Raw genomic sequence first — 27778 nt, forward strand, 5'->3', positions numbered from 1 at the left:
ATGGATATGAGATATTTGGAACTTTCAAAAGTCTTTGATCTTTCAAGTAAGAGACTGTTACAAGGAATAAATTCCATGGTGCTCAGAAAGTTGCAGAAACAAATAGCAGAGAAATTGCCATTCTGCCCATTGAGTCTTTGCCAGTCTTTTGGATGAGGTATCCAATTGGTGTAATTACCCTGCACTTTCTTCGTATCCCAGCTAATCCTGTGTTGTTTTCCTGTGAGATTGATGAGGAAACTATTTCTGACAGGACCCAGCAGTTGGGAGGGAGATTTTGATGCCATCAGTCTGTGATTGTTTTGACCCCATGTCTATGGCTGAAAGGATAGAGCGTGATTTTACTTTGACAAATCTCAGTTCACCATTCCCTTTTAGCAATGCAGTGTTCTATATTCAGGAAATACTGCACTCTGTTGATCGATTGCCATTGAGATTAGTCAGACAATCAGTTACAGATTCATGGCTGGATTTTTACCTGATTAATGTTTGAACTTTTCTAATGAGTCTGTCTGATTGTGTTCTAATAGAGAAGCCTTATTTTACTGGAACACTTTGAGATTACCTGGCCTGACACACAGAAGCAGAGAATTCCCAGCTTTATCACATCCATTTACTTTAGAACAAACATCAAATTCTCTGCTTAAAACTATTCACTCTCACAATGTCAGTGTAGAAATAGTTCCTTCTCTAGGCTGATTCCAAAGACAATCTTAAGTTTAAAGGCTCTGTTAGATGCAGAGTAAAGCTCCCTCGTTGCCATCAAACACTGCAAGGAGAGGTACAGCACGGGGTTTGATACAGAGCAAAGCTCCCCCCACACCCCCATCAAACATTCCAAGGACAGCTACAACACAGGGTTAGATACAGAGTAAAGCTCCCTTTACACCGTCCCAATCAAACAATCCCAGGGACAGGTACGACACCGGGTTAGATACAGAGTAAAGCTCCCTCTACACCATCCCCATCAAACACTACCATGACAGGTACAGCATGGAGTTAGATACAGAGTAAAGATTCCTCTACATTGTCCCCAACAAACACTCCCAGGACAGGTACAGCAACAGGGTTAGAAGCAACCTCTACACCGTCCCCATCAAACAGTCGCAGGGCAGGTAAAGCACAGGGTTAGATACAGAATAAAGTTCACTCTACATTGTATCAAACAATCCCAGGATAGGTACAGCACGGGGTTAGATAAAGAGTCAAGTTCCCTTTATACTGTCCCCAACAAACAGTCCCAGGACATTTACAGCAACAGGGTTAGAAGCATCCTCTACATCGTTCCCATCAAACACTCCCAGGGCAGGTACAGTACAGGGTTAGATACAGAGTAAAGCTCCCTCTACACCGTCCCCATCAAACACTCACAGGACAGCTACAGCATGGGGTTAGATACAGAGTAAAGCTCCCTCTATAACATCCCATTCAAACATTCCCAGGGCCGTGACAGCATGAGGTTAGATCGAGAGTAATGCTCCCACTACACCGTCCCCATCAACCAGTGCCAGGGCAGGTATAGCATGGGGTTAGGTACAGAGTAAAGATCCCTCCATACTGTCCCCAACAAACACTCCCAAAACATGCACAGCAACAGGGTTAGAAGCACCCTCTACACTGTTCCCATCAAACACTCCCAGGACAGGTACAGCACAGGGTGAGATACAAAGTAAAACTCCCACTACATCGTCCACATTAAACACTCCCAGGGCAGGTACAAGCCATGGGTTAGAGACAGAGTAAAGCTCCCTCTACACCGTACCCAACAAACACTCCCAGGACAGGGACAGCAGGGGGTTAGATACAGAGTGAATCTCCAACTATACCGGCCCCATCTAGCACTCCCAGGGCAGGTACAGCAGAGGCTTAGAAGCTCCCACTACACTGTACCCATCAAACACTCTGAGGCCAGGTACAGCATGGGGTTAGATACAGAGTAAAGCTCCCTCTACACTGTACCCATCAAACAGTCCCAGGACAGGTACAGCATGGGGTTAGATACAGAGTAAAACTCCCTCTGCACCGTCCCAATCAAACACTCCCAGATCGGGTACAGCATAGGTTTAGATACAGAGTAAAGATCCCACTACACCATTCCCATTAAACACTCCCAGGGCATGTACCACAAGGCATTAGATACAGAGTAAAGCTCCCACTACACCGGCCCCGTCAAGCACTCCCAGGGCAGGTACAGCACGGGGTTAGATACAGAGTAAAGCTCCCACTACACTGTCCCCTCAAACACTCCCAGGACAGGTACAGCACAGGGTTAGATACTGAGCGCAGCTCCCTTCACACCATCCCCATCAAGCGCTCTCAGGGCCGTGACAGCATGAGTTTAGATAGAGAGAAATGGTCCCTCTACACCAACCACATCAAACAGTCCTTGGGCAGATACAGCACGGAGTTAGATACAGACTAAGGCTCCCTCTACACTGTCCCCATCAAAAATTCCCAGGGCAGGTACAGCACGGGGTTTGATACAGAGTAAAGCTCCCTCTGCACCGGCCCCATCAAACACTCCCAAGACAGGTACAGCACGGGGTTAGTTACAGTGTAAAGCTCCCTCTACACCGTCCCATCAAACACTCCCAGGGCTGGTACAGCATGGAGTTAGATAAAGTGTAAAAATCCCTCTACACTGTACCCATCAAACACTCCCAGGACAGGTACAGCACGGGGTTAGATACAGAGTAAAGCTCCCTCTACACTGTCCCCATGAAACACTCCCAGGACAGGTACAGCAACAGGGTTAGAAGGTACCTCTACACTGTTGCCATCAAACACTCCCAGGGCAGGTACATCACAGGATTAGAGACAAAGTACAGCTCCCTCTACACCGCCCCCATCAAATACACACAGGACAAGTAAAGCACGGAATTAGATACAGAGAACAGCTCCCTCTACACCGTCCTGAACAAACACTCCCCGGACAGCTACAGCATGCGGTTAGATACAGTGTAAAGATTCCTCTACACTGTACCCATCAAACACTCACACAACAGGTACATCCCGGGGTTAGATACAGAGAGAAGCTCCCTCTACAAAGTCACCATCAAACACTCGCAGGACAGGTACGGCACGGTCTTAGAGTCAGAATAAAGCTCCCTCTACACCGTCCCCAACAAACACTGCCAGGACAGGTATAGCACAGGGTTAGATATAGAGTAAAGCTCACTCTACACCAGTACCATCAAGCACTCCCAGGGCAGGTATAGCAGAGTGTTAGGAGCTCCCTCTACACTGTACACATCAAACACTACCACGACAGGTACAGCACAGGGTTAGATACAGAGTAAAGCTCACTCTACGAAGTCCCCATCAAACACTTCCAGGGCAGGTACAGCACTGGGTTAGAGACAGAGTAAAGCTCCCTCAACACCAGCCCCATCAAACACTCCCAGGGCAGGTACAGCACGGAGTTAGATACAAAGTAAAGTTTCCTCTACACTGACCCATCAAACACTCCCAGGGCACGTACAGCACAGGGTTAAATACAGAGCAAAGCTCCCTCTACACTGTCCCCATCAAACACTCGCAGGATAGCTACAGCATGGGGTTAGACACAGAGCCATGCTCCCACTACCCTGTCCCCATCAAACATTCCCAGGGCATGTACAGCACGGGGTTAGATACAGAGTAAAGCTCCCTCCACACCATCCCCATCAAGTACTCCCAGGGCCGTGACAGCATGAGTTTAGATAGAGAGTAATGCTCCCTCTACACCGCCCCATCAAACAGTCCCTGGACAGGTACAGCACGGGGTTAGATACAGAGTAAAGCTCACTCTACACTGTCCCCATCAAACACTGCCAGGGCCGGTACAGCAAGTGGTTAGATAGAGAGTGAAGCTCCATGTACACCATCCCCATCAAACACTCCCAGGACAGGTACAGCATGGGGTTTTATACAGAGTAAAGCTCCCTCTACACTGTCCCCATCAACCACACCCAAGGCAGGTACAGCACGGGGTTAGATACAAAGTAAATCTCCCTCTACACCGTCCCATCAAACAATCTAAGGGCCGGTACAGCCGTGGGTCAGAAGCTCCCTGTACACTGTACCCATTAAACACACCCAAGACAGATACAACACGGGGTTAGATACAGAGTGAAACTCCCTCTACATTGTCCCCATTAAACACTCCCAGGGCAGGTACAGCAGAGGGTTAGAAGCTCCCTCTACACTGTACCCATCAAACACTCCCAGGACAGGGACAGCATGGGGTTAGATACAGAGTAAAGATCCCACTACACCATTCCCATCAAACACTCCCAGGGCTGTGACAGCATGAGGTTAGATAGCGAGTAAGGCTCCATCTACACCGGCCCCATCAACCAGTCCCAGTGCAGGTACACCACGGGGTTAGATACAGAGTAAAACTCAGTCTACACCGTCCCCATCTAACAATCCCAGGTTAGGTATAGCACGGGGTTCAATACAGAATAGAGATCTATCCATACTGTCCCCAACATACACTCCCAAGACATGTACAGCAAGAGGGTTAGAAGCTCCCTCTACACCGTTCGCATCAAACACTCCCATGACATGTACAGCACGGGGTTAGATACAGAGTAAAGCTCACTCTACAAAGTCCCCATCAAACACTTCCAGGACAGGTACAGCACAGGTTTAGAGACAGAGTAAAGGTCCCTCAACACTGTCCCCAACAAACACTCCCAGGAAAGGGACAGCATAGGGTTAGAGACAGAGTAAAGCTCCCTCTACACCGTCCCCATCAAACACAGCCAGGACAGTTATAGCACGGGGTTAGATACAGAGTAAATCTCCCTCTACACCAGCACCATCAAGCACTCCCAGGGCAGGTACAGCAGAGGGTTAGAAGCTCCCTCTACACTGTACCCATCAAACACTCTGAGGCCAGGTACAGCATGGGGTTAGAAACTGAGTGAAGTTCCCTCTACGATGTCCCCATCAAACACTCCCAGGACAAGTATAGCACGGGGTTAGATACAGAGTAATGCTCTCTCTACACCAGCCCCATCAAACACTCCCAGGGCAGGTACAGCAGGGGATTTGATACAGAGTAAAGTTTCCTCTACACTGACCCATCAAACAATCCCAGGGCAGGTACAACACAGGGTTAAATACAGAGTAAAGCTCGTTCTACAAAGTCCCCATCAAACAATCCCAGGACAGGTACAGCACGGGGTTAGATACAGAGCAAAGCTCCCTTTACACTATCCCCATCAACCAAACCCAAGCAGGTACAGCATGGGGTTAGATACAGAGTAAATCTCCCTCTACACTGGCCCCATCAAGCACTCCCAGGACAGGTGTAGCACCAGGTTACATACAGATTAAATCTCCCTCTGCACTGGCCCCATCAAGCACACCCAGCGCAGGTACAGCAGGGGGTTAGAAGCTCCCTCTACACTGTACCCATCAAACACTCCCAGGACTGGTACAGCCCAGGGTTAGATACAGAGCAAAGCTCACTCTGCACGGTCCCCATCAAACAATTCCAGGGCAAGTAAAGCACCGGTTTAGATACAGTGTAAAGCTCCCCTACACCGTCCCATCAAACACTCCCAGGGCAGGTACAGCACGGAGTTAGATACAGTGTAAAGATCCCTCTACACTGTCCCCAACAAACACTCCCAGGATAGGTACAGCAACATGGTTAAATTCAGATTAAATCTCCCTCTACACTGGCCCCATCAAGCACTCCCAGGGCAGGTACAGCAGGGGATTAGAGACAGAGTACAGCTCCCTCTACACCGCCCCCATCAAATACTCAGAGGACAGGTAAAGCACGGGGTTAGATACAGAGCACAGCTCCCTCTACACCGTCCTGAACAAACACTCCCAGGACAGCTACAGCATGAGGTTAGATACAGTGTAAAGATTCCTCTACACTGTACCCATCAAACACTCATAGGACAGGTACAGCACGGGGTTAGATACAGAGTGAAGCTCCCTCTACAAGTCACCATCAAACACTCCCAGGGCAGGTACAGCACGGGCTTAGAGTCAGAATAAAGCTCCCTCTACACCGTCCCCATCAAGCAGTCCCAGGGCAGGTACAGCAGAGGGTTAGAAGCTCCCTCTACACTGTACCCATCAAACACTACCAGGACCAGTACAGCACGGGGTTGGATATAGAGTAAAGCTCATTCTACAAAGTCCCCATCCAACACTTCCAGGGCAGGTACAGCACTGGGTTAGAGACAGAGTAAAGTTCCTTCAACACTGTCCCTAACAAACACTCACAGGACAGGTAAAGCACGGGGTTAGATACAGAGAACAGCTCCCTCTACACCGTCCTGAACAAACACTCCCAGGGCAGCTACAGCATGCGGTTACATACAGTGTAAAGATTCCTCTACACTGTACCCATCAAGCACTCACAGGACAGATAGCGCACAGGGATATATACAGAGTGAAACTCCCTCTACAAAGTCCCCATCAAACACTCCCAGGGCAGGTATAACACGTGCTAGAGTCAGAGTAAAGATCCCTCTTCACCATCCCCATCAACCATTCCCAGGACAGGTACAGCAGAGGGTTAGAAGCTCCCTCTACACTGTACCCATCAAACACTACCAGGACAGGGACAGCATGGGGTTAGATACAGAGTAAAGATGCCACTACACCATTCCCATCAAACACTCCCAGGGCTGTGACAGCATGAGGTTAGATAGCGAGTAAGGCTCCATCTACACCGGCCCCATCAACCAGTCCCAGAGCAGGTACAGCACGGGGTTAGATACAGAGTAAAGCTCACTCTACAACGTCCCCACCAAACAATCCCAAGATAGGTAGAGCACGGGGTTCAATACAGAATAGAGATCTATCCATACTGTCCCCAACATACACTCCCAAGACATGTACAGCAAGAGGGTTAGAAGCACCCTCTACACCGTTCGCATCAAACACTCCCATGACATGTACAGCACGGGGTTAGATACAGAGTAAAGATCCCACTACACTGTACCCATCAAACACTACCAGGACAGGTACTGCATGGGGTTAGATACAGAGTAAAGCTCCCTCTACACCGTTCGCATCAAACACTCCCAGGACATGTACAGCATGGGGTTAAATACAGAGTAAAGCCCCCTCTACACTGTCCCCCTCAAACACTCCCAGGACAGGGACAGCACGGGGTTAGATACAGAGTAAAGATCCCACTACACTGTACCCATCAAACACTACCAGGACAGGGACAGCATGGGGTTAGATACAGAGTAAAGATGCCACTACACCATTCCCATCAAACACTCCCAGGGCTGTGACAGCATGAGGTTAGATAGAGAGTAAAGCTCCATCTACACTGTCCCCATCAAGGACACCCAGGGCAGGTACAGCAGAGGGTTAGAAGCTCCCTCTACACTGTACCCATCAAACACGACCAGGACAGGTACAGCACAGGGTTAGATACAGAGTAAAGATCCCACTATACCTTTCCCATCAAACACTCCCAGGGCCGTGACAGCATGAGGTTAGATAGAGAGTAAGGCTCCATCTACACTGTCCCCATCAACCCATCCCAGTGCAGGTACAGCACGGGGTTAGATACAGAGTAAAACTCACTCTACACCATCCCCATCTAACAATGCCAAGATAGGTATAGCACAGGGTGCGATACAGAGTAAAGATCCATCCATACTGTCCCCAACATACACTCCTAAGACATGTACAGCAAGAGGGTTAGAAGCACCCTCTACACCGTTCGCATCAAACACTCCCACGGCAGGTACAGCACGGGGTTAGATACAGAGTAAAGCTCATTCAACAAAGCCCCCAACAAACACTCCCAGGACAGGTACAGCATATGGTTAGATACAGAGTAAAGATCCTTCTACACTGTCCCCATCAAACACTCCCAGGACACAGGTACAGCATGGGGTTTGATACAGAGTAAAGCTCCCTCTACAACGTTCCCATCAAACAATCCCAGGACAGGTACATCACGGGGATAGATACAGAGGAAAACTCCCTCTACACTGACCCCATCAAACACTCCCAGTGCAGGTAAAGCATGGGGTTAGATACAGAGTAAAGCTCCCTCTACACTGTCTCAATCAAACATTCACTGTACAGCAAATGGTGAGATACAGAGTAAAGCACCCTCTACACCCTCCACATGAAACACTCCTACGGCAGGTACAACATGGGGTTAGATTCACAGTAGAACTCCCTCTACACTGTCCCCATCAAACACTCCCAGGACAGCTACAGCAGGGGGTTAGATACAGAATAAATCTCCCTCTACACTGTCTCCATCAAGCACTCCCAGGACAGGTACAACACAGGGATAGATACAGAGTAAAGGTCCCTCTACACTGTCCCTGTCAAACACCCCCAGGGCAGGTACAGCACGGGTGTCAGATACATGGTAAAGCTCCCACTACACTGTCCCCATCTAACACTCCCAGGAGAGGTACAGCACCAAGTTAAATACAGAGTAAATCTCCCTCTACACTGTACCCATCAAACACTCCCAGGACAGGTACAGCACAGGGTTAGATACAGAGTAAATCTCCCTCTGCACCAACCCCATCCAACATTCCCAGGACAGGTACAGCACGGGGTTAGATACAGAGCAAAGCTCACTCTGCAGTGTCCCCATCAAACAATCACAGGGCAGGTACAGCAAGGAGTTAGATACAGTGTAAAGATCCCTCTACACTGTCCCCAACAAACACTCCCAGGACAGGTACAGCAATAGGGTTAGAAGGTACCTCTACACCTTTGCCATCAAACACTCCCAGGGCAGGTACAGCAGGGGATTAGAGACAGAGTAAAGCTCCCTCTACACCGACCCCATCAAATACTCGCAGGAGAGGTAGAGCATGGGGTTAGATACAGAGTAAAGATCCCTCTACACCGTCCCCATCAAACACTCCCAGGGCAGCCACAGCATGGGGTTAGATACAGAGCAATGCTCCCTCTACCCTGTCTCCATCAAACACACCCAAGGCAGGTACAGCACGGGATTAGATACAGAAAATCTCATTCTATACGATTCTCATCAAACAATCCCAGGAAAGGTAAAGCATGGGGTTAGATAGAGTGTAAAGATTCCTCCACACTGTAACCTTCAAACACTCACAGGACAGGTACAGCACGGGCTTAGAGTCAGAGTAAATCTACCTCTGCAATGTCCCCATCAAGCACTCCCACGACAGGTACTGCACAGGGTCAGAGACAGAGTAAAGGTCCCTCTACACTGTCCCCAACAACACTCCAAGGACAGGTACATCAGAGAGTTAGAGAAAGAGTAAAGCTCCCACTACACCGTCCCCATCAAACACTCCCAGTTTAGATACAGCATGGGGTTAGATACAGAGTAAATCTCACTCTACACCAGTACCATCAAGCACTCCCAGGGCAGTTACAGCACAGGTTTAGAAGCTCGCTCTACACTGTACCCATCAAACATTCCCAGGACAGGTACCGCACAGGGTTAGATAAAGAATAAAACTCCCACTGCACCGTCCCAATCAAACACTCCCAGAGCAGGTACAGCAAAGGGTTAGATACAGAGTAAAGATCCCACTATATTGTTCGCATCGAACACTCCCAGGGCAAGTAAGGCACGGGGATAGACACAAAGTAAAACTCCCTCTAAACCGTCCACATCAAACACTCCCACGACAGGAACAGCACAGTGTTTGATACAGAGTAAAGCTTCCTCTACATCGTCCCCATCAAACACTCCCAGGACAGGTACATCACGGGGATAGGTACAGAGTAAAGCTCCTTCTACACTGTCCCCAACAAACACTCGCAGGGCATGTACAGCAGGGGATTAGAGACAGAGTACAGCTCCCTCTATACTGTCCCATGAAATACTCACAGGACAGGTAGAGCACTGTGTTAGATACAGAGTAAAGCTCCCTTTACACCGTCCCCATCAAACACTCCCAGGACAGCTACAGCATGGGGTTAGATACAGAGCAATGCTCCCTCTATCCTGTCTCCATCAAACACTCCCAAGGCGCTACAGCACGGGATTAGATACAGAGTAAAGCTCATTCTATACGATTCGCATCAAACAATCCCAGGACAGGAAAAGCATGGGGTTAGATAGAGTCTAAAGATTCCTCTGCACTGTACCAATCAAACACTCACAGGACAGGTACAGCACAGGCTTAGAGTCAGAGTAAAGCTACCTCTGCACCGTCCCCGTCAAGCACTCCTAGGTCAAGTACAGCACAGGGTTAGAGACAGAGTAAAGGTCCCTCTACACTGTCCCCATCAAACACTCCCAGGACAGCTACAGCAGAGGTTTAGAGACAGAGTAAAGCTCCCTCTACACTGTCCCCATCAAACACTTCCAGGACATGTACAGCACAGGGTTAGAGACAGAGTAAAGGTCCTTCTATACTGTCCCCAACAAACACTCCCAGGACAGATACAGCAGAGGTTTAGAGACGGAGTAAAGCTCCCTCAACACCGTCCCCATCAAGCACTCCTAGGTCAAGTACAGCACAGGGTTAGAGACAGAGTAAAGGTCCCTCTACACTGTACCCATCAAACACTCCCAGACCAGGTACAGCACAGGGTTAGATACAGAGTGAAGATCCTACTACACCGTCCCCATCAAACATTCCCAGGACAGGTACATCACGGGGATATATACAGAGTAAAGCTCCCTCTACACCATCCACATCAAACACTCCCAGGACAGGTACAGCATATGGTTAGATACAGAGTAAAGATCGCTCTACACCGTCCCCGTCAAACACTCCCAGGGCAGGTACAGCACAGGGTTAGAAAAAGAGTAATGATCCCTCGACACTATACCCATCAAACACTCCCAGGACCGTTACAGCACCGGGTTAGATACACAGTAAATCCTCCTCTACACCGTTCCCATCAAACACTCCCAGGGCAGATACTGCACGGAGTTAGATGCAGAGTAAAGCTCCCTCTACAAAGTCCCCATCAAACACTCCCAGAGCAGGTACAGCATGGGGTTAGAGACAGAGTAAAGCTCCCTCTACACCGTCCCCTTCAAATATTCCCAGGGCAGGTACAGCATAGGGTTAGATACAGAGTAAAGATCCCTCTACACCATCCCCATCAAACACTCCCAGGACGGGGACAGCACGGGGTTAGATACAGAGTAAAGCTCCCTCTACACTTTCCCCCTCAATCACTCCCAGGGCAGGTACAGCACGGGGTTAGGTACAGACTAAAGCTACCTCTACACTGTCTCCGTCAAACAATCCCAGGACAGGTACAGCAAGGGTTTAGGTACAGACTAAAGCTCCCTCTACGATGTCCCCATCAACACTCCCAGGATAGGTACAGCACGGGGTTAGATACAGACTAAAGCTGCCTCTACACTGTCCCCATCGAGCACTCCCAGGTCAGTTACTTCACGGGGTTATATACAGAGTAAAGCTGCCTCTACACCGTCCACATTAAACACTCCCAGGACATGTACAGCATATAGTTAGATACAGAGTAAAGATCCCTCTACACCGTCCCCAACAAACAGTCCCAGGGCAAGTACAGCATGGGGTTAGGTACAGAATAAATCTCTCTCTATATCTTCCCTATGAAATACTCCCAGGATAGGTACAGCATGTGGTTAGATACAGAGTAAAGATGCCTCTACATTGTCCCAATCAAACACTCCCAGGACAGATACAGCACGGGGTTAGATACAGAGTAAAGATCGCTCTACACTGTCCCCATCAAACACTCCCAGGACAGGTACAGCACAGGGTAGGTACATAATAAAGCTCCCTCTACACCGTCCACATCAAACACTCCCAGGGCAGGTACAGCACGGTGTTAGAAACAGAGCAAAGCTCCCTCTACACTGTCCCCATCAAAGACTCCCAGGACAGGTACAGCACGGGTTAGATACAGAGTAAAGATCCCTCTACACAGTCCCCAACGAACACTCCCAGGGCAGGTACAGCACAGGGTTAGATAAAGAGTAAAACTCCCTCTGCACCGTCCCAATCAAACACTCCCAGACCAGGTACAGCATAGGGTTCGATACAGAGTGAAGATCCTACTACACCGTTCCCATCAAACACTCCCAGGGCCGTGACAGCATGAGGTTAGATAGAGAGTAAGGCTCCATCTACACCGTCCCCATCAACCAGTCCAAAGGCAGGTAAAGCACGGGGTTAGATACAGAGTAAGGATCCTTTAATGTTGTTCAGCAATAAACATTAGACTTCCTCCTGAGATGCATCAATCTGGTCTGTTTGAGGAGATATTTCTCCTTTTTGCTGCATTTGGTATCTAGTGTCAGGAAACGTTTCATCCTCTGAGACTGATGTAAAACAGCCTGGTGAGAAGGGGAGAGGCTGCAGAATTGTGGGCCACCCACTAACCATGTAGCAATCCTGAACATAGACCCCTAGCACAATCATGCACCTCCAACCCTACTCATAACAGCCCCTTTCCAATCATCCTCAGTGTGAGAATGCAGGCAGCTGTGTATTTTCCCAACCACAGATACGAACATATGAACAAGGAGCAGGCGGAGACTATTCAGCCCTTCAAGGCTGCACCGCCATTCAATAAGATCACGGCTGCTCTGATAGTAACCTGAAATATTCTCCCTGCCTCTCCCCAGTAACCTCCCCCTTGCTCACTAAGAATCTATCCAACTCTGCCTTAAAAATATTCCAGGTCTCTGTTTCCACCATCTTTTCAGGAAGGGGGTTCCAAAGACTCACGATCCTCTGAGAGAAAAAAATTCTCCTCATCTCTGTTTTAAATAAGCGACCCCTTATTTTTAAACAGTGACCCCTAGTTCTAGATTCTCCCACAAGAGGAAACATCCTCTCCACATCCACCCTGTCAAGACCCCTCAGGATCTTAAAGGTTTCAATCAAGTTGCCTCTTACTCTTCTAAACTCCAGAGGATACAAGCCTAACCTGTCCAACCTTTCCTCATAAGACAACCCGCCCATTCCCAGTATTAGTCTCGTAAACCTTCTGTGAACTGCTTCCAACATACTTAAATCCTTCCTTAAATAAATAGACCAATATTGTACACAGTATTCCAGATGTGGTCTCACCAATGCCCTGTACACCCGAAGCATAACCTCCCTACTTTTGTATTCAATTCCATACACAATAAATGACAACATTCTATTAGCTTTCCTAATTACTTGCTGTACCTGCATTAGCCTTTTGCCATTCAGGCACTAGGTCACCCAGATCCCTCTGCATCTCAAAGCTCTGCGATCTCTCACCATTTAGATCATAAGCTTTTTTTTTTATTCTTCCTGCCAAAATGGACAGTTTCGCATTTTCTGACATTATCTGCTAGATCTTTGCCCGCTCACTTAACCTTCCTATGTCCCTTTGTAGCCTCCTTGTGCCCTCTTCACAAATTACTTTCCCACCTATCTTTGTGTCATCAGCAAATTTGGCAACCACATCATCAGCCCCTTCATCCTTCAGCCCCAGCACTGATACCTGTGGTACACCACTCGTCACATCCTGCCAACCAGAAAAAGGGCCAATTATGCCAACTCTCTGCTTCCTGTTAGCCAGCCAATCTTCTATCCATGCCAACATGTTACCCCCAACACCATGAGCTGTTATTTTCCACAGTAACCTTTGATGTGGGACTTTAACAAATGAGTGTTTGTCTGGACATGAGAAGGGGACAGGATGAGCTTGGGTTGTGTGGCTGTGTCATGTGGTCAAGCTGCCTGTGGCCAGTGATCTGGATGGCCCCTCGGTCAAAGCCAGTAACTCCTGTGGAGAACAGCTAAGCAGGAAGTTTAGAGCTCCGAACAATTCAAGGTAGAGGATTAAGAAACAAGGTGTGTTAGAGGCCAAGAGAGAGGATGGTCTTTCCGTGCACATTGTTCTTTAAGATATTGAATATTCCCAATGAAACTGATCTGGAGAACTGTTTTGTTTTGATGTTGGTTATAAATTCCTGATATTGAGTCAGTGACTGTGGGAGAACCGATCAGCTACAGGTACCGGATCAGTAATTTGTCAAACTTTATTGCAATAGCATTTAAATAGATAAAGTAATTTACTTCTACAGTTATATTTAGAAAGAGACAAAAGCAAGGAACAGGAACATGGGTAAGCTGTGAAATTAGCATGTAAATGTTAAAATGAGACAGAACAGGGATGTGTTTCTATTAAGCAATAGAGTAAAGTCTGAAAAATAGGATAAATGTTAATTGAAAATCAAAAACAGGAATTTCTCAGCTCAGATCTTCAGTGGCAGTCGTGCCTCAGTTTGCAGCATTCTGGCTTCTGAGGCAAACAAGTCACGGGTTCAGTCCCACTCAACACATGAGTGCATCATCCAGGCTGACACTCCCAGTACCATACTGAGAGGGTGCTGCACTGTCAGAAGGTCAGTACTGAGGGAGTGCTACACTGTCAAAGGGTGAGTACTGAGGGGGCGCTACACTGTCAGAAGGTCAGTACTGAGGGAGTGCTGTACTGTCAGAGGGTCAGTACTGAAGGAGTGCTGCACTGTCAGAGGGTCAATACTGAGGGAGTGCTGCACTGTAGGAGTGTCAGTACTAAGGGACGATGCACTATTGGAGTGTCAGTACTGAGGGAGTGCTGCACTGTTGGAGTGTCAGTACTGAGGGAGTGCTGCACTGTTGGAGTGTCAGTAATGAGGGAGTGCTGCACTGTCAGAGGGTGAGTACTGAGGGGGCGATACACTGTCAGATGGTCAGTATTGAGGGAGTGCTGCATTGTTGAAGTGTCAGTAATGAGGGAGTGCTGCACTGTCAGATGGTCAATACTGAGGGAGTGATGCACTGTTGGAGTGTCAGTACTAAGGGACACTGCACTGTTGGAGTGTCAGTATTGAGGGAGTGCTGCACTGTTGGAGTGTCAGTACTGAGGGAGTGCTGCACTGTTGGAGTGTCAGTAATGAGGGAGTGCTGCACTGTCAGATGGTCAGTACTGAAGGAGTGCTGCACTGTTGGAGAGTCAGTACTGAGGGAGTGCTGCACTGTTGGAGTGTCAGTACTGAGTGAGTGCTGCACTGTTGGTGTGTCAGTACTGAGGGAGGGCTGCACTATTGGAGTGTCAATAATGAGGGAGTGCTGCACTATCAGATGGTCAATACTGAGGGAGTGCTGCACTGTTGGAGTGTCAGTAATAAGGGAGTGCTGCACTATCAGAGGGTCAGTACTGAGGGAGTGCTGCACTGTCAGAGGGTCAGTACTGAGGGAGTGCTGCACTGTCAGAGGGTCAGTACTGAGGGAGCGCTATACTGTCAGAGGGTCAGTACTGAGGGAGTGCTGCACTGTCGGAGGCTCAGTACTGAGGGAGTGCTGCACTGTCAGAGGGTCAATACTGAGGGAGTGCTGCACTGTTGGAGGGCATGTGCTGAGGGAATGCTGCACTGTCAGAGGGTCAGTACTGAAGGAGCGCTATACTGTCAGAGGGTCAGTACTGAGGGGTTTCTGCACTGTCAGAGGGTCAGTACTGAGGGAGTGCTGCACTGTCAGAGGGTCAGTACTGAGGGAGTGCTGCACTGTGGGATGCTCAGTGCTGGGGGAGTGCTGCACTGTCAGATGATCAATACTGAGTGAGTGCTGCACTGTTGGAGGGTCAGTACTGAAGGGGCACTGCACTGTCAGAGGGACAGTGCTGAGGGGGCGCTGCACTGTCGGAGGGTCAGTTTTGAGGGGGCGTTGCACTTTTGAAGGGTCTGTACTGAGGGAGTGCTGCACTGTGATTAGTCACCGCATTGAAGATCCTAGTATGAAGTCCATCTGGACCTGGAGACTTGTCAGCCCACAGCTCCATCAGGTTGCTCAGTACCGCTTCCCCAGTGAGTGTAATTTCACCAAGTTCCTCTTTACCCTCCCTCTCCTGATTTATAGCTATTACTGGAATGTTTTTTGAATCCTCTATAGTGAAGACAGAAGCAAAATATTTGTTCATTTCACCTGTCATTTCCTTATTAGCTACTATTAACTCTGCATTCTCACTCTCTACAGCACAAGCACTCTGCTTATTTATTTTTTCCATTTTAAATACGTGTTGAAGCTCTTGCTCTTTTTAAATTTCTTGCACGTTTCCTCTCAAACTCTTAATTTCTTTCTCCTGATTAACCTTTTAGTCATTCTCTGCTGTTCTTTATATTCTGACCAATCACCTGACCTGCCACTCATCTTTGCACATTATCTGCTTTTTCCTTCAGTTTGATGCTTTCCCTAACTTCTTTAGTTAACTATGGATGGTAGGTCCTCCCTTTAGAATTTTGCTTTATAGTAGTAATATAATTATTCTGAGTATTCTGAAATCTCCCCTTAAATGTTTGCCACAGCTTCTCTATTGATCTATCTTCTAGCCTACTATCCCAGTTCACTTCAGCTACCTCAGCTTTCATCCCTATATAGTTGCCCTTATTTAAGTTTAAAATACTAGTCTTAGACCCACACTTCTCTCTTTCACCCTGGATGTAAAATTCAATCATATTGTGGTTACTGCTACCTGAGGGTGCCTTTACCCTGAGTTCATTAATTAATCCTGTCACATTACACAATAAATCTGACATTAAAAACAGAAAATGCTGGAAGAAGAGTCATACAGATTCGAAACGTTAACTCTGTTTCTCTTTCCACAGATGCTGCCAGATCTGCTGAGTTTTTCCATTTTCTGTTTTTATTCTGGACTTTTTTTATGTTTTGAGTCCAGACAGCATCAGCAAGCTATTCAACAATGGGAATCATCACTACTGAGCCCAGAACTAGGGGCCACTGTTTTAAAATTAGGGGTGGGCCTTTTAGGACAGAGATGAGGAGAATTATTTTCTCTCAGAGGGTTGTGCGACTTTGGAATTCTCTGTCTCAGAAGGTGGTGGGGGCGGGGACATTGAATATTTTAAAGGCAGAGGTAGATAGATTCTTGTTAGTCAAGGGAATCAAAGGTTATTGTGGGTAGATGGAGAAGTGGAAATCAAAACACAAGATGATCAGCCATGATCTTATTGAATAGCAGAGCAGGCTCGAGGGGCCGAATGGCCTACTCCTGCTCCTATTTTGTGTGTTCGTAAACCCAACCCCAAACTCACCAATGCACCCACACAACAGCCACCTGTGATAGCTCCCCTTGACATGGGGCGCACGTGGAAGCTGGGCTGTCATAGACAGGGTCAGTCCCACACGGAAAGTCCCACTGCATTACTGGATGATCCATTGGTCCCTTGGACAGAGAAGGAGGAAGGAGTCACTCCGCTCTGTGCCCATTTCGAGTGAACTTCACACCAATCCCGGCTCCAGCAGGAGAGATGGAATTGGAATAGAGCCGCTATTCCTGCTCGATGACATTTTAATCATTCTATTCATCTTGCTCACAGATATGGCCAGCTCGGTCTCGATGTTATTCTCCATCTCACTTCTTTCGTTTCTGATTCAACATTCCCATGCTAATTACATTTGTGATGCCCAGTATAACAGGTACCCAGGTAACTGGAATGATAATGAGGGTGTGGGATATATCAGAGTGTTACAGTGAGGGGTGTGGGGTATATCAGAGTGTTACAGTGAGGGGTGTGGGATATATCAGAGTGTTACAGTGAGGGGTGTGGGGTATATCAGAGTGTTACAGTGAGGGGTGTGGGATATATCAGAGTTTAACAATGAAGGGTGTGGGATATAACAGAGTGTTACAGTGATGGGTGTAGGTTATATCAGAGTGTTCCATTGAGGGGTGTGGGATATATCAGTGTTACAGTGATGGGTGTGGGGTATATCAGAGTGTTACAGTGAGGGGTGTGGGATATATCAGAGTTTAACAATGAAGGGTGTGGGATATAACAGAGTGTTACAGTAATGGGTATAGGATATATCAGAGTGTTCCATTGAGGGGTGTGGGATATATCAGAGTGTTACAGTGAGGGGTGTGGGATATATCAAAGTGTAACAGTGATGGGTGTGGGATATATCAGAGTGTTCCATTGAGGGATGTGGGGTATATCAAAGTGATACAGTGAGGGGTGTGGGATATATCCGAGTGTTACAGTGAGGGGTGTGTGATATATCAAAGTGTTACAATGAGGGGTGTGGGGTATATCAGAGTGTTACAGTGAGAATGGCGGAATATATCTGAGTGTTACAGTGTGGGGTGTGGGATATATCAGAGTGTTACAGTGAGGGGTGTGGGGTATATCAGAGTGTTACAGTGAGGGGTGTGGGATATATCCAAGTGTTACAGTGAGGAGTGTGGGATATATCAGAGTTTTATAGTGAGGGATATATCAGAGTGTTATAGTGAGCGGTGTGGGATATATCAGAGTGTTACAGTGAGGGGCGTGGGATATATCAGAGTGTTACAATGAGGGGTGTGGGGTATATCAGAGTGTTACAGTGAGGGGTGTGGGATATATCAGAGTGTTACAGTGAGGGGTGTGGGATATATCAGTGTTACAATGAGGGGTGAGGGATATATCAGAGTGTTACAGTGAAGGGTGTGGGATATATCAGAGTGTTACAGTGAGGGGTGAGGGATATATCAGAGTGTTACAGTGAGGGGTGAGGGATATATCAGAGCGTTACAGTGAGGGGTGTGGGATATATCAGAGTGTTCCATTGAGGGGTGTGGGATATATCAGAGTGTTACAGTGAAGGGTGTGGGGTATATCCGTGTCACTGTGAGGTGAGCGGTGTGGTGTATATCTGTGACATATGTTTCTGGCTATTATCTATGTTTCTAATCTGTATTGAGAATTTGCAGTAATACTTCATGATTTCATTTCTGTTTTGTCTTGGTTCTTTCCCAATGCAGCAAATGAAGACATTTCTGTTCAGTGTGGAGTTCAGGTCATCCAATTATCCATTAACATTTGCCCTCTGCACTTTGCTGGCTTTGATCCTTTGACCTTAGCTCTGAATGGCCAACATGATGACCCACATTGTACAGGCAGAGTGGACAGTTCACTTAGTCCTCCCTTAATTCGATATTCGTTCATTATCAATGACACTGGCCTCAGCAGCTGTTCTAATAATTTCCAAGTAAGTGTTTCCTAGGATTTGCTTTTTATGAAGTGGGTTTGGACCTGGAAGTGATTCATATTGGGGATGGGTTTCAGAAAGAGGGAGGAAGAGGGCTTAAGTCGAGGCATAAGTCAGAAGTGTTCATGCCACACAAGTGCCAGGCAGTGACCATCTCCAAGAAGACAGAATTCAACCATTTCTCCTTGACATTCAATGGCATTACCATCGCTGCATCCCCCATCATCAGCATCAGTGGGGTTACCATTCATCAGAAACTGAACTAGACTAGCCATATAAAAACTGTAGCTACAAGAGCAGGTCAGAGGCTGGGAATTCTGCAGCAAGAAACTCACCTCCTGTCTCCCCAGAGACTGTCCACCATCTACAATGCGCAAGTCAGGAGTGTGATGGAATACTGTCCAATTACCTGGATGAGTGCAGCTCCCACAACATTCAAGAAGCTTGACACCATCCAGGAAAAAGCAGCCCCGCTTGATTGGCACCCATCCACAAACATTCACTCCCTCCACCACCGACACACAGTGACAGCAGATGCACTGCAGGAATTCACCAAGGCTTCTTAGACAGCACCTTCCAAATCCATGACCTCGAACACCTAGAAGGACAAGGGCAACAGACACATGGGAATGCCACCACCTGGAAGTTCCTCTCCAAGTCACTCACCATCCTGACTTGGAAATATATCACCGTTCCTTCACTGTCGCTGGGCCAAAATCCTGGAACTCCCTCCCAAACAGCACTGTGGGTGTACCTACACCACATGGTCTGCAGTGGTTCAAGAAGGCAGCTCACCACCACCTTCTCAAGGGCAATTAGAGGTGGCCCTGCCAGCGATGCCCATATCCTGTGAATGAATTTAAAAAAATCATTTCCCTTTGATACTGGACAACAGAAATCTGTGAGGTTATCATTTGTTTTGGGCTCAGGTGAGGAGCAATGAGCCAGGGGCCCTCAGTAATTAGGAAGCTCGCCCAGCATAAGAAGTGAATGAGAGGTGATCTCATTGAAACATATGATGTTTTTCAGGGACTTGACAGTGTTGATGCTGAGAGGCTGATTCCTCCTGGCTACAGAGTCTAGAGCTTGTGGTCTGAGAATTGTCTCCACTCAGAGGTTGTGAATCTTTGGAATTCTCTACTCCAGAGGGTTCTGAATGCTCAGTCATTGAGTGTATTCAAGACAGAGATTGATAGATTTTTGGAGTCTGAGGAAATTATGAGATGTGGGGATGCTGTGGGAATGTGGAGTTGATGCCACAGTCAGATCAGCCGTGATCTTATTGAATGGCAGGGTAGGCTGGAGGGGCTGAATGGCCTCGCCCTGCTGCCATTCCTTATGTTCTTAATTGTTTATGTTTAGTCATTTCTTCCTCTGTTTCAGATTCTTGATGAAGGGCCTGGAACTGGAGCCTTGGGCCAATTTTCCAATCTCCAATCTGTTGTCATATCTGGTTTCATTGATTCCCCAAACAATGGTATGTCAGTGATCAGTTACAGTCCAGACGTCTTCTTCAAATTCTCCTGCAAATACCCACTCGAATATATCCTCAACAACACAAAGCTCAAAATGTAAGTCTGCTGAAATAAAAACAGAATTTGCTGGGAAAACTCAGCAGGTCTGGCAGCATCTGTGGAGAGAGAAACAGAGTTAACGTTTCAAGCCGAATGAGTCTTCAACAATGTAATTTAATTGTTTGGTGAATTGGACTCTTGGCAGTTTCTCAGTGAACAGGAAGAGCCCAGGCAATTACTCAGAGCTATAAGGAAAGAGTTTGCATTGCTAAAGCAGCTTTCACAATGTTATTAGGTTCCAAAGTGCTTTACAGCAGTGAAATGCTTTTTGAACTGACATAAGAAACTCAGCAGAAATTTATGCACAGCAAGATCCTACAAACAACAATGAAAGAGTATTGCGGATTGGTCAAAGCATTGCCCTGAGGAATGAACCAGTGAATAGCTGTCACTTGTTTTGTTTAGCTGAAATAGGTGCAATGTGTGTACATGTTCTTTCTGTCTGCAAAGAACAGGCCCTGTGTATTAATATATGTAACTTCCAGTACACACAAATGTATCACACAGCGAGCTCGAATGACAATCTTAAATTGGTTCTCAGTGTAATTCTTAGCACACTGAGGATTATTTAGCAAATGTTGTCCAATCACGGAATCACATCTAATGTTGGACACTGTGTTTTGAGTTTGGCAAGCACGGACTGATTGGGTACGGTCTGGACTTCAAGGTAGTCCTCATGTTCACAGTGTGGTGCATTTGCCACAATTGCGTGTACTGGAAACTACGTATATTAATACACAGGGCCTGTTCTTTGCAGACAGAAAGAACATGTACACACATTGCTCCTGTTTCAGCTAAACAAAACAAGTGACAGTCATTCGCTGGTTCATTTCTTAGGGCAATGCCTTGACCAATCAGAGTCAAGCTGCCTGGTTTAAATTTCAAACAATGCTCGGCAGTTAACTGTCAAGTCACCATTAACCAGTGCATTCTCTATGTCAATGCCTTTACCAATCAGTATTCACTTGTCAACCAATCAACATTCTCTTCTCTTACAGTATCAATTGTTGTTCCCTTTCCATTTGGTATTCTCGTGAATTTTCCTGATGAGTGCAAGACAAAAACTTTGACAAAGTTGTCTCTTCTTTCAGCAATACTCAGGTTCTGTGCTACCAAAGTGAATCTCCCAGGTCTCTCAGATGGATAGAAATGAGCCACTATTGGAAGAAGAACAGGGGAGTTCTCCTTGGTGTTCTGGCCAATATTTATCCCTGAACCAACATTGTACAAATTATCTGGTCATTTCTGTGCAGGGCGGTGAGGTTCATTGCTTGAGGTGATTCACAATCACACAAATTCGGGAATAATTCAGCTTCCAGTGAGGCGGGGAAAGTTTGTGCTTGGGTATGAGGGCCAGGGTTAATCGGATCTCCGAGATCAGCTATTGTCACCATACAGCCTGTCGGAGCTCTCATAAACACTGCTTAGTTAGATGAAGTAACAGAGCATGTGCCCTGCAGAACCAGGTCACAGTGTGCTCATGTCAAAGCGTAAACAGATCAGCGATTACAGTGCTAAGTGTTTCATGAACTGAAGTGTTTGTAACTGGATTTCACGAAGCAGTTTGCCCAGCTCATGGTTTCTATCTTTTTGGTTTATTCAGCTCTTCAATTTCGATAGCAGTGGCCACGAGTAATGGCAGCTTCAGCAGCTCTCTCACTCTGCAGCTGTACAATGTAAGTTCTTATTAAAGACACAACTGTCTAATCATTGGAGGTCTGAGGGGCCTCAACCACACCCTCACAGAGTGACACTCACACCCTGCCCCTCAAATCCGTGGTCGATTTAAGATATTAGGTGAAGTTGGCATTGAGAACATGGGGATAGAAGCCGTGAGATTTATCACCTTTGTCTCCAAGTCTGTTTCAGCGCCTCCCCCTGCCCAAGACCCTCCCCCCATAATCCTCCCCAATTCCCCCCCCCACCCACTTGAACCCCCCAACCTCATTCCCAGGTCAGGATTTGCTACCAAGGGTTTCATAATTTCTTTATAACTTCTATTTGTTTCATTCTGGACAGGATGAGAGCTTCACTTCGCCACTGATTATCCCTGAATCAGGGCTCCCGCTCAGATACAAGGTTTATGTTGAAGTCAGCATTGGAAATCTAACTGCGAAGTAAGTGTGCACAGGAGCAGGAAGAGGCCATTCAGCTTCTCCAGCCTGTTCCACATTCAATTAGATCACAGCTGATCTGCAACTCAACTCTATTTCCCACATTTTCTCCAGATCCCTTTTCCCACAAAAATCTATCCCACCTTCGACCTGAAAGATCCAATTGCCTCCCAGTGTCCACAGCTTTTTGGGAGTTGGGATTCTAAATTTCCATAATCCCTTGTGAAAAACTGCTTGCTGATTTCACTCTTTAACAGCCTGGCTCTAATTTTAAGATTATGTCGTATCATTCTTCACTCTCCCACCAGAAGAAATAGTTTCTTTCTCTGATTACTGTGATTGATTTAGAGGCCTGCAGACAGCACACCTTTCAATCTCAGTTTCTTCCAATAGCTGATGTCAGCACAGGAACCATAACTGTCCAAAGCCAGGGAGGGACAAACGAGCTGATGTAATTTGGTGACCCTGAGATGTATTGGAGAGGTTCAGCTCTGGTGACTCCTATCCTCCAACAGACACTCCGTCTAGACTGGCACATGATAAATTGCCACTTGGGTAAAGAGCTACTAAGATTCACTCCTAGCAAGAACTCAGCGCCTTCAGGAGTGGAGAGGCTGTGTGGGAGGAGGGAGGTAAATTCAGGTGAGTGAGGCTGTGTGGCTAATAGATCATGTGTTTGTTTTTCAGTTTTAATGTCCTATTGGAACACTGTTTTGCCACACCATCACCGTTCAACATGTCTGCACTAGATACTGGATACACCTTCTTCATTGGGTCTGTATCTCGCACCCTAACTTACTGGGGATAAACTTCTATTTTTAAATTGTATTGAAGAGCTGGATGTTGCTGATTGGTTGTTCAATTGCTAACGCCCATTCTCCATCGGTAACTTCAGGTGCAACATCACTCCTCACACAAATATCATCACGAACGGTATCAGCCAGGAATCACGGTTTGTTTTTGATGCGTTCCGCTTTACTGAGCACAGTGACAGGGAACTCTCTACAATCTACGTGCACTGCGTCACCAGACTGTGCGAAGCTAAATCCTGTCACACATTGCTAAAGGTGAATGCCCATCCATTCATGTATACAGATGGGCTGGAGTGGAGCTCCTCTATCACAAGACTTTGTGCATTATCTAGAGCTGGAAATGTTCTCTAATTCCCTGGCCTCCTGCCCCATCATCACTTACCATCTTATTTCCTGTCCCCTGTCTGAAGATTCCCTGTTTGAAAAGTTGGGGAGATCTCTCTCTCAGGACCAGGCGAAGTCCAAGTATTGAACATCACAGAGGAACTGCCTTAATACTCCTTCAGAAAGCTCCTGTGAGCAGGATTTTCCCCAAGGATTGGGATTTTGGTGAATCACCAGCCCATGGATGTGCCACAGAATAAATGCATGAATTAGGAGCAGGTATAGACCATTCAGCCCATTGAGGCTGTTCCATCATGGCTGATCTTGGGCTTCAACTCCACTTTCCAGCCAGCTCCCCGTATCCCTGAGAGACCAAGAATCTGTCTATCCTAGCTTTAAATATATTCAACAATGGAGCATCCACAACCCTCTGGGATAGAGAATTTCAAAGGTTTACAACCCTTTGAGTGAAGAAATTTCTCCTCATCTCAGTCCCAAATGATTGGCCCCTTGTCCCAAGACTGTGTCCCCACGTTCTATATTCCCCAGGCAAGAGAACAATATCTATTTCTATTCTGTCATTCCCCTTCAGAATCTTGAATGAAATCATCTCTCATTCTTCTAAATTCCAGAGAATATAAACCCAATTTGCCCAGCCTCTCATCATAGGAACCTCTCATCCCTTCCCTGTGCTGTTTCTAATGCAAGTATATCCTTCCTTAAATATGGAAGCCAAAACTGCACATAATATTCCAAATGTGATCTCACCAAAGCCCCGTACAGTTGTACAGGGTTTTCCAATCATTCTGTATCCTTCCTGACTCTCTGCCATCCTGCAAGTGTTTGTGGTACAGATGCCAGACTGTGTGAGTAACTAGTGTCTGTCTGTGTGATGGGAATTCTGATCAAGTAAAAAAGGAGAAATTGTTTCCTGTGGGAGAGTTGGTAACCAGAGGGACACAGATTGAAGAGATTTGGCAAAAGAACCAGAGGGGGAGATGAGAATTTTTGCATTTTATACACAGAGTTGTGATCTGGAATAGACTACCTAAATGGTGCACTGGAAGCAGATTCAATAGTTTCTTTCAAAAGAGAGCTGGAGAAGTACTTGAAAAGGGAACATTTAGTGGGAGGTGGTGGCATAGTGGTATTGTCACGGACTAATAATCCAGAGACCCAGGGTAATTCTCTGTGGACTGGGATTCAAATCCCACCACAGCAGATGCTGAAATTTGAATTCAATAAAAAAAAAATCTGTAATTAAAAGTTGCCAATTAAATGATTGTTGTTAAAAACTCCTTTAGGGAAGTGTGGTTGACTCCTAAATGTCCTCTGAACAAGGGCAATAAATGCTGGCCTAGCCAGTGAATACAAAGTGATGGAGAAAGAGCTGGGGGAGTGGAATTAATTGGATAGATCTTTCAAAGGGTGAGCATAGGCATGATGGACTGAATGGCCTCCTTCTGTGCTGAATGATTCTTCAGACTTGAGTCTCTCTTATAAACCACACAGGGCTGCTTCAGAGCTGGGAAGAAGGGGCAAAGACGAGAAGATTTCCCCCCTGAAAGAGTAACAACAGAAACCTTCACAGTTTCATCTGGACCCATTTACACCAGTGAAGCAGGTGAGCAAACACTGGGTCACAACGTCATCATTTTGGTTTCTGTCCTTTGGAAAATACAACTCCTCCTAAAGGAGAGTGAATCTGGCCCCATTCACCAACATCTTTACAACCTCCACCGATGTTGCTCCTTCATTGACACAGCAAGAGATCCCCTTGGGAATGTGGGGAGGTCTGGGAAAGGTTCTTCTCCATTTGGGTTGAACTCTTTTCAATCTCTTTAATGAGAAAGTGAGGCTGAGTGGTAGGTGCCCTTGCCTGTTTTAGTGTTCAGCTCTTTCCTTCCATCCTCCTTAGAGGCTGAAGATGAAGGGAACTTAAGTCTTGAGCCTGGTGACCATCTAAGATAGAGTGGTAACTCAACACTAATGTTGTCCAGGACATTGGAGGTAATTGACAAACTAGTCTGCGATCATCAATGGTGCCTGGTGTGGGGGGAGGTGGGGGAGGGAGAGAAGAGCATTCCACTCGGCCATAGATATCAATAACAATAACTTGCATTTTATAGCATCTTTAGCATAGTAAAACATCTCAAGGTTCTTCACAGGAATCAAAATTAAAGTGGTACGTTATAAGGAGTGTCTTAAAAGGAGGAAAGTGGGGCAGAGACACGGACAGGTTTAGAGAGAGAATTCCAAAGCTTACAGTTCAGGTATCTAAAGACATGGTCACCAACGGTGCAGCAATTAAAATCAGGATGCAACAAGAGCCCAGAATTAGAGGAATGCAGCAATCTTAGAGGATTGTAGGGTTGGAGGGGATTACAGAGGTTGGAGGGAATTTGAAAACTAGTGAGAGAATTTTAAATTTGAGGTGTTGCTGGACTAGGAGTCAGTGTAGGCCAGCAAGCACAGGGACTTAGTGCAAGACAGGACAAGAGCAGCAGAGCTTTGGATAATCTCACAATGATGAGGTCCTGAACTGAAAGCAGTGGTAATGGGATGTGCAGAGTCCGGCAGTCTCTGTGTACAGCTCTCTCCATCTGCACTTGAGTACTTGAGTAAGGAAAGAGTGTGAGAGCTCTGTATTGACTCCATCTCTGTGGGTTGCATTAGATTGGACTGGGGATTTATAGGCATATACTGGGTTTCTGCTACATTTAGTTACAGCTATTCCTATAAAATTGCGAGAGGAAGATGAATATGAGTTGTTTAGAATGTAAATATATAAAAGGTGTGCAAGGCCAGTGCAACCATTTGACAAATAGGCAGTCGCCTGGAGCAGCAAAATTTGTGGGGGGGTGGGGTACAGCAAAAATCTGAACAAACTATTCATGAAACAACATAAGTAAACAAACAGGTGTCAGCAGTGGGAATGAAAGGTCTAGATCTACTGATATACATCCACATATACTGACATAAAATATAGATTTCCATGTATTTTTAAACATTTATTCATGGGATGTGAGCATGATTGGCTAAGCCAGCATTTATTGCTCTTGAGAAGGTGGTGGTGAGCTGTCTTCCTGAACCGCTGCAGTCTCTGTGGTGTAGATACACCCACAGTGCTGTTAGGGAGGGAGTTGCAGGATTTTGACCCAGCTACAGTGAAGGAACGGTGATATGTTTCCAAGTCAGGATGGTGAGTGACTAGGAGAGAAACTTCCAGGTGGTGGTGTTCCCATGTGTCTGCTGCCCTTGTCCTTCTAGGTAGTAGTGGTCATGGGTTTGGAAGGCGCTGTCTAAGGAGTCTTGGTGAATTTCTGCAGTATATCTTGTAGATGGTGCACACTGCTGCTACTGTACATCAGTGGTGGAGGGAGTGAATGTTTGTGGATGTGGTGCCGAACAAGCAGGCTGCTTTGTCCTGGATGGTGTCAAAATTCTTGAGTGTTGTGGGAGCTGCACTCATCCAGGCAAGTGAAGAGTATTCCATCACACTCCTGACTTGTGCCTTGTAGATGGAGGATAGGCTTTGAAGAGTCAGGAGGTGAGTTATTCACCAAGATTCCCAGCCTCTGACCTGCTCTTATAGCCACGATATTTATATGGTTGGTTCAGTTCAGTTTCTGGTCAATGGTAACCTACAGGATGTTGATAGTGGGGGATTCAGTGATGGTAATGCCATTGAATGTTATGGGGCAATGGATAGATTCTCCTTTGTTGGAGATGGTCATTGCCTGGTACTTGCGTGGTGCGAATGTTACATGCCACTTGTCAGCCCAAGCCTGGATGTTGTCCAGGTCTTGCTGCATTTAGACATGGACTGCTTCAGTTTCTGAGGAGTCGCAAATGGTGCTGAACATTGTGCAATCATCAGTGAAAATCCCCACTTCTGACCTTATGATGGAAGGAAGGAGTAGTGATTGAAGGTATAGCGTTTCCTACTGTCTATCAGGGGTCATGTGATTGTTCTTGTAGACTTCGATGAATGA

General features: G+C 46.7%; 1 protein-coding gene across 1 annotated transcript; it reads left to right on the forward strand.

The window, feature by feature from the left end:
• Positions 1-27778, forward strand: LOC121269581 (zona pellucida-like domain-containing protein 1). Its single transcript, XM_041174282.1, has 9 exons — positions 1-46; positions 18733-18959; positions 20343-20530; positions 22137-22209; positions 22553-22650; positions 23335-23421; positions 23543-23714; positions 25296-25407; positions 27765-27778. Exons 1-9 carry the CDS (start codon positions 1-3, stop codon positions 27776-27778), a joined length of 1017 nt encoding a protein of 338 aa, XP_041030216.1.

The sequence above is a fragment of the Carcharodon carcharias genome, chromosome 25 (assembly GCF_017639515.1).
Source record: "Carcharodon carcharias isolate sCarCar2 chromosome 25, sCarCar2.pri, whole genome shotgun sequence".
In the NCBI taxonomy this organism is placed as follows: Eukaryota; Metazoa; Chordata; class Chondrichthyes; order Lamniformes; family Lamnidae; genus Carcharodon; species Carcharodon carcharias.

Excerpts from the sequence above, each read along its gene's own strand:
- LOC121269581 (XM_041174282.1), top strand. The coding sequence starts at position 1 with ATGGATATGAGATATTTGGAACTTTCAAAAGTCTTTGATCTTTCAA. Across the intron at positions 23,422-23,542 it reads GGATACACCTTCTTCATTGG|GTGCAACATCACTCCTCACA; the intron begins GTCTGTATCTCG and ends CGGTAACTTCAG. Across the intron at positions 23,715-25,295 it reads CCTGTCACACATTGCTAAAG|GGCTGCTTCAGAGCTGGGAA; the intron begins GTGAATGCCCAT and ends TAAACCACACAG.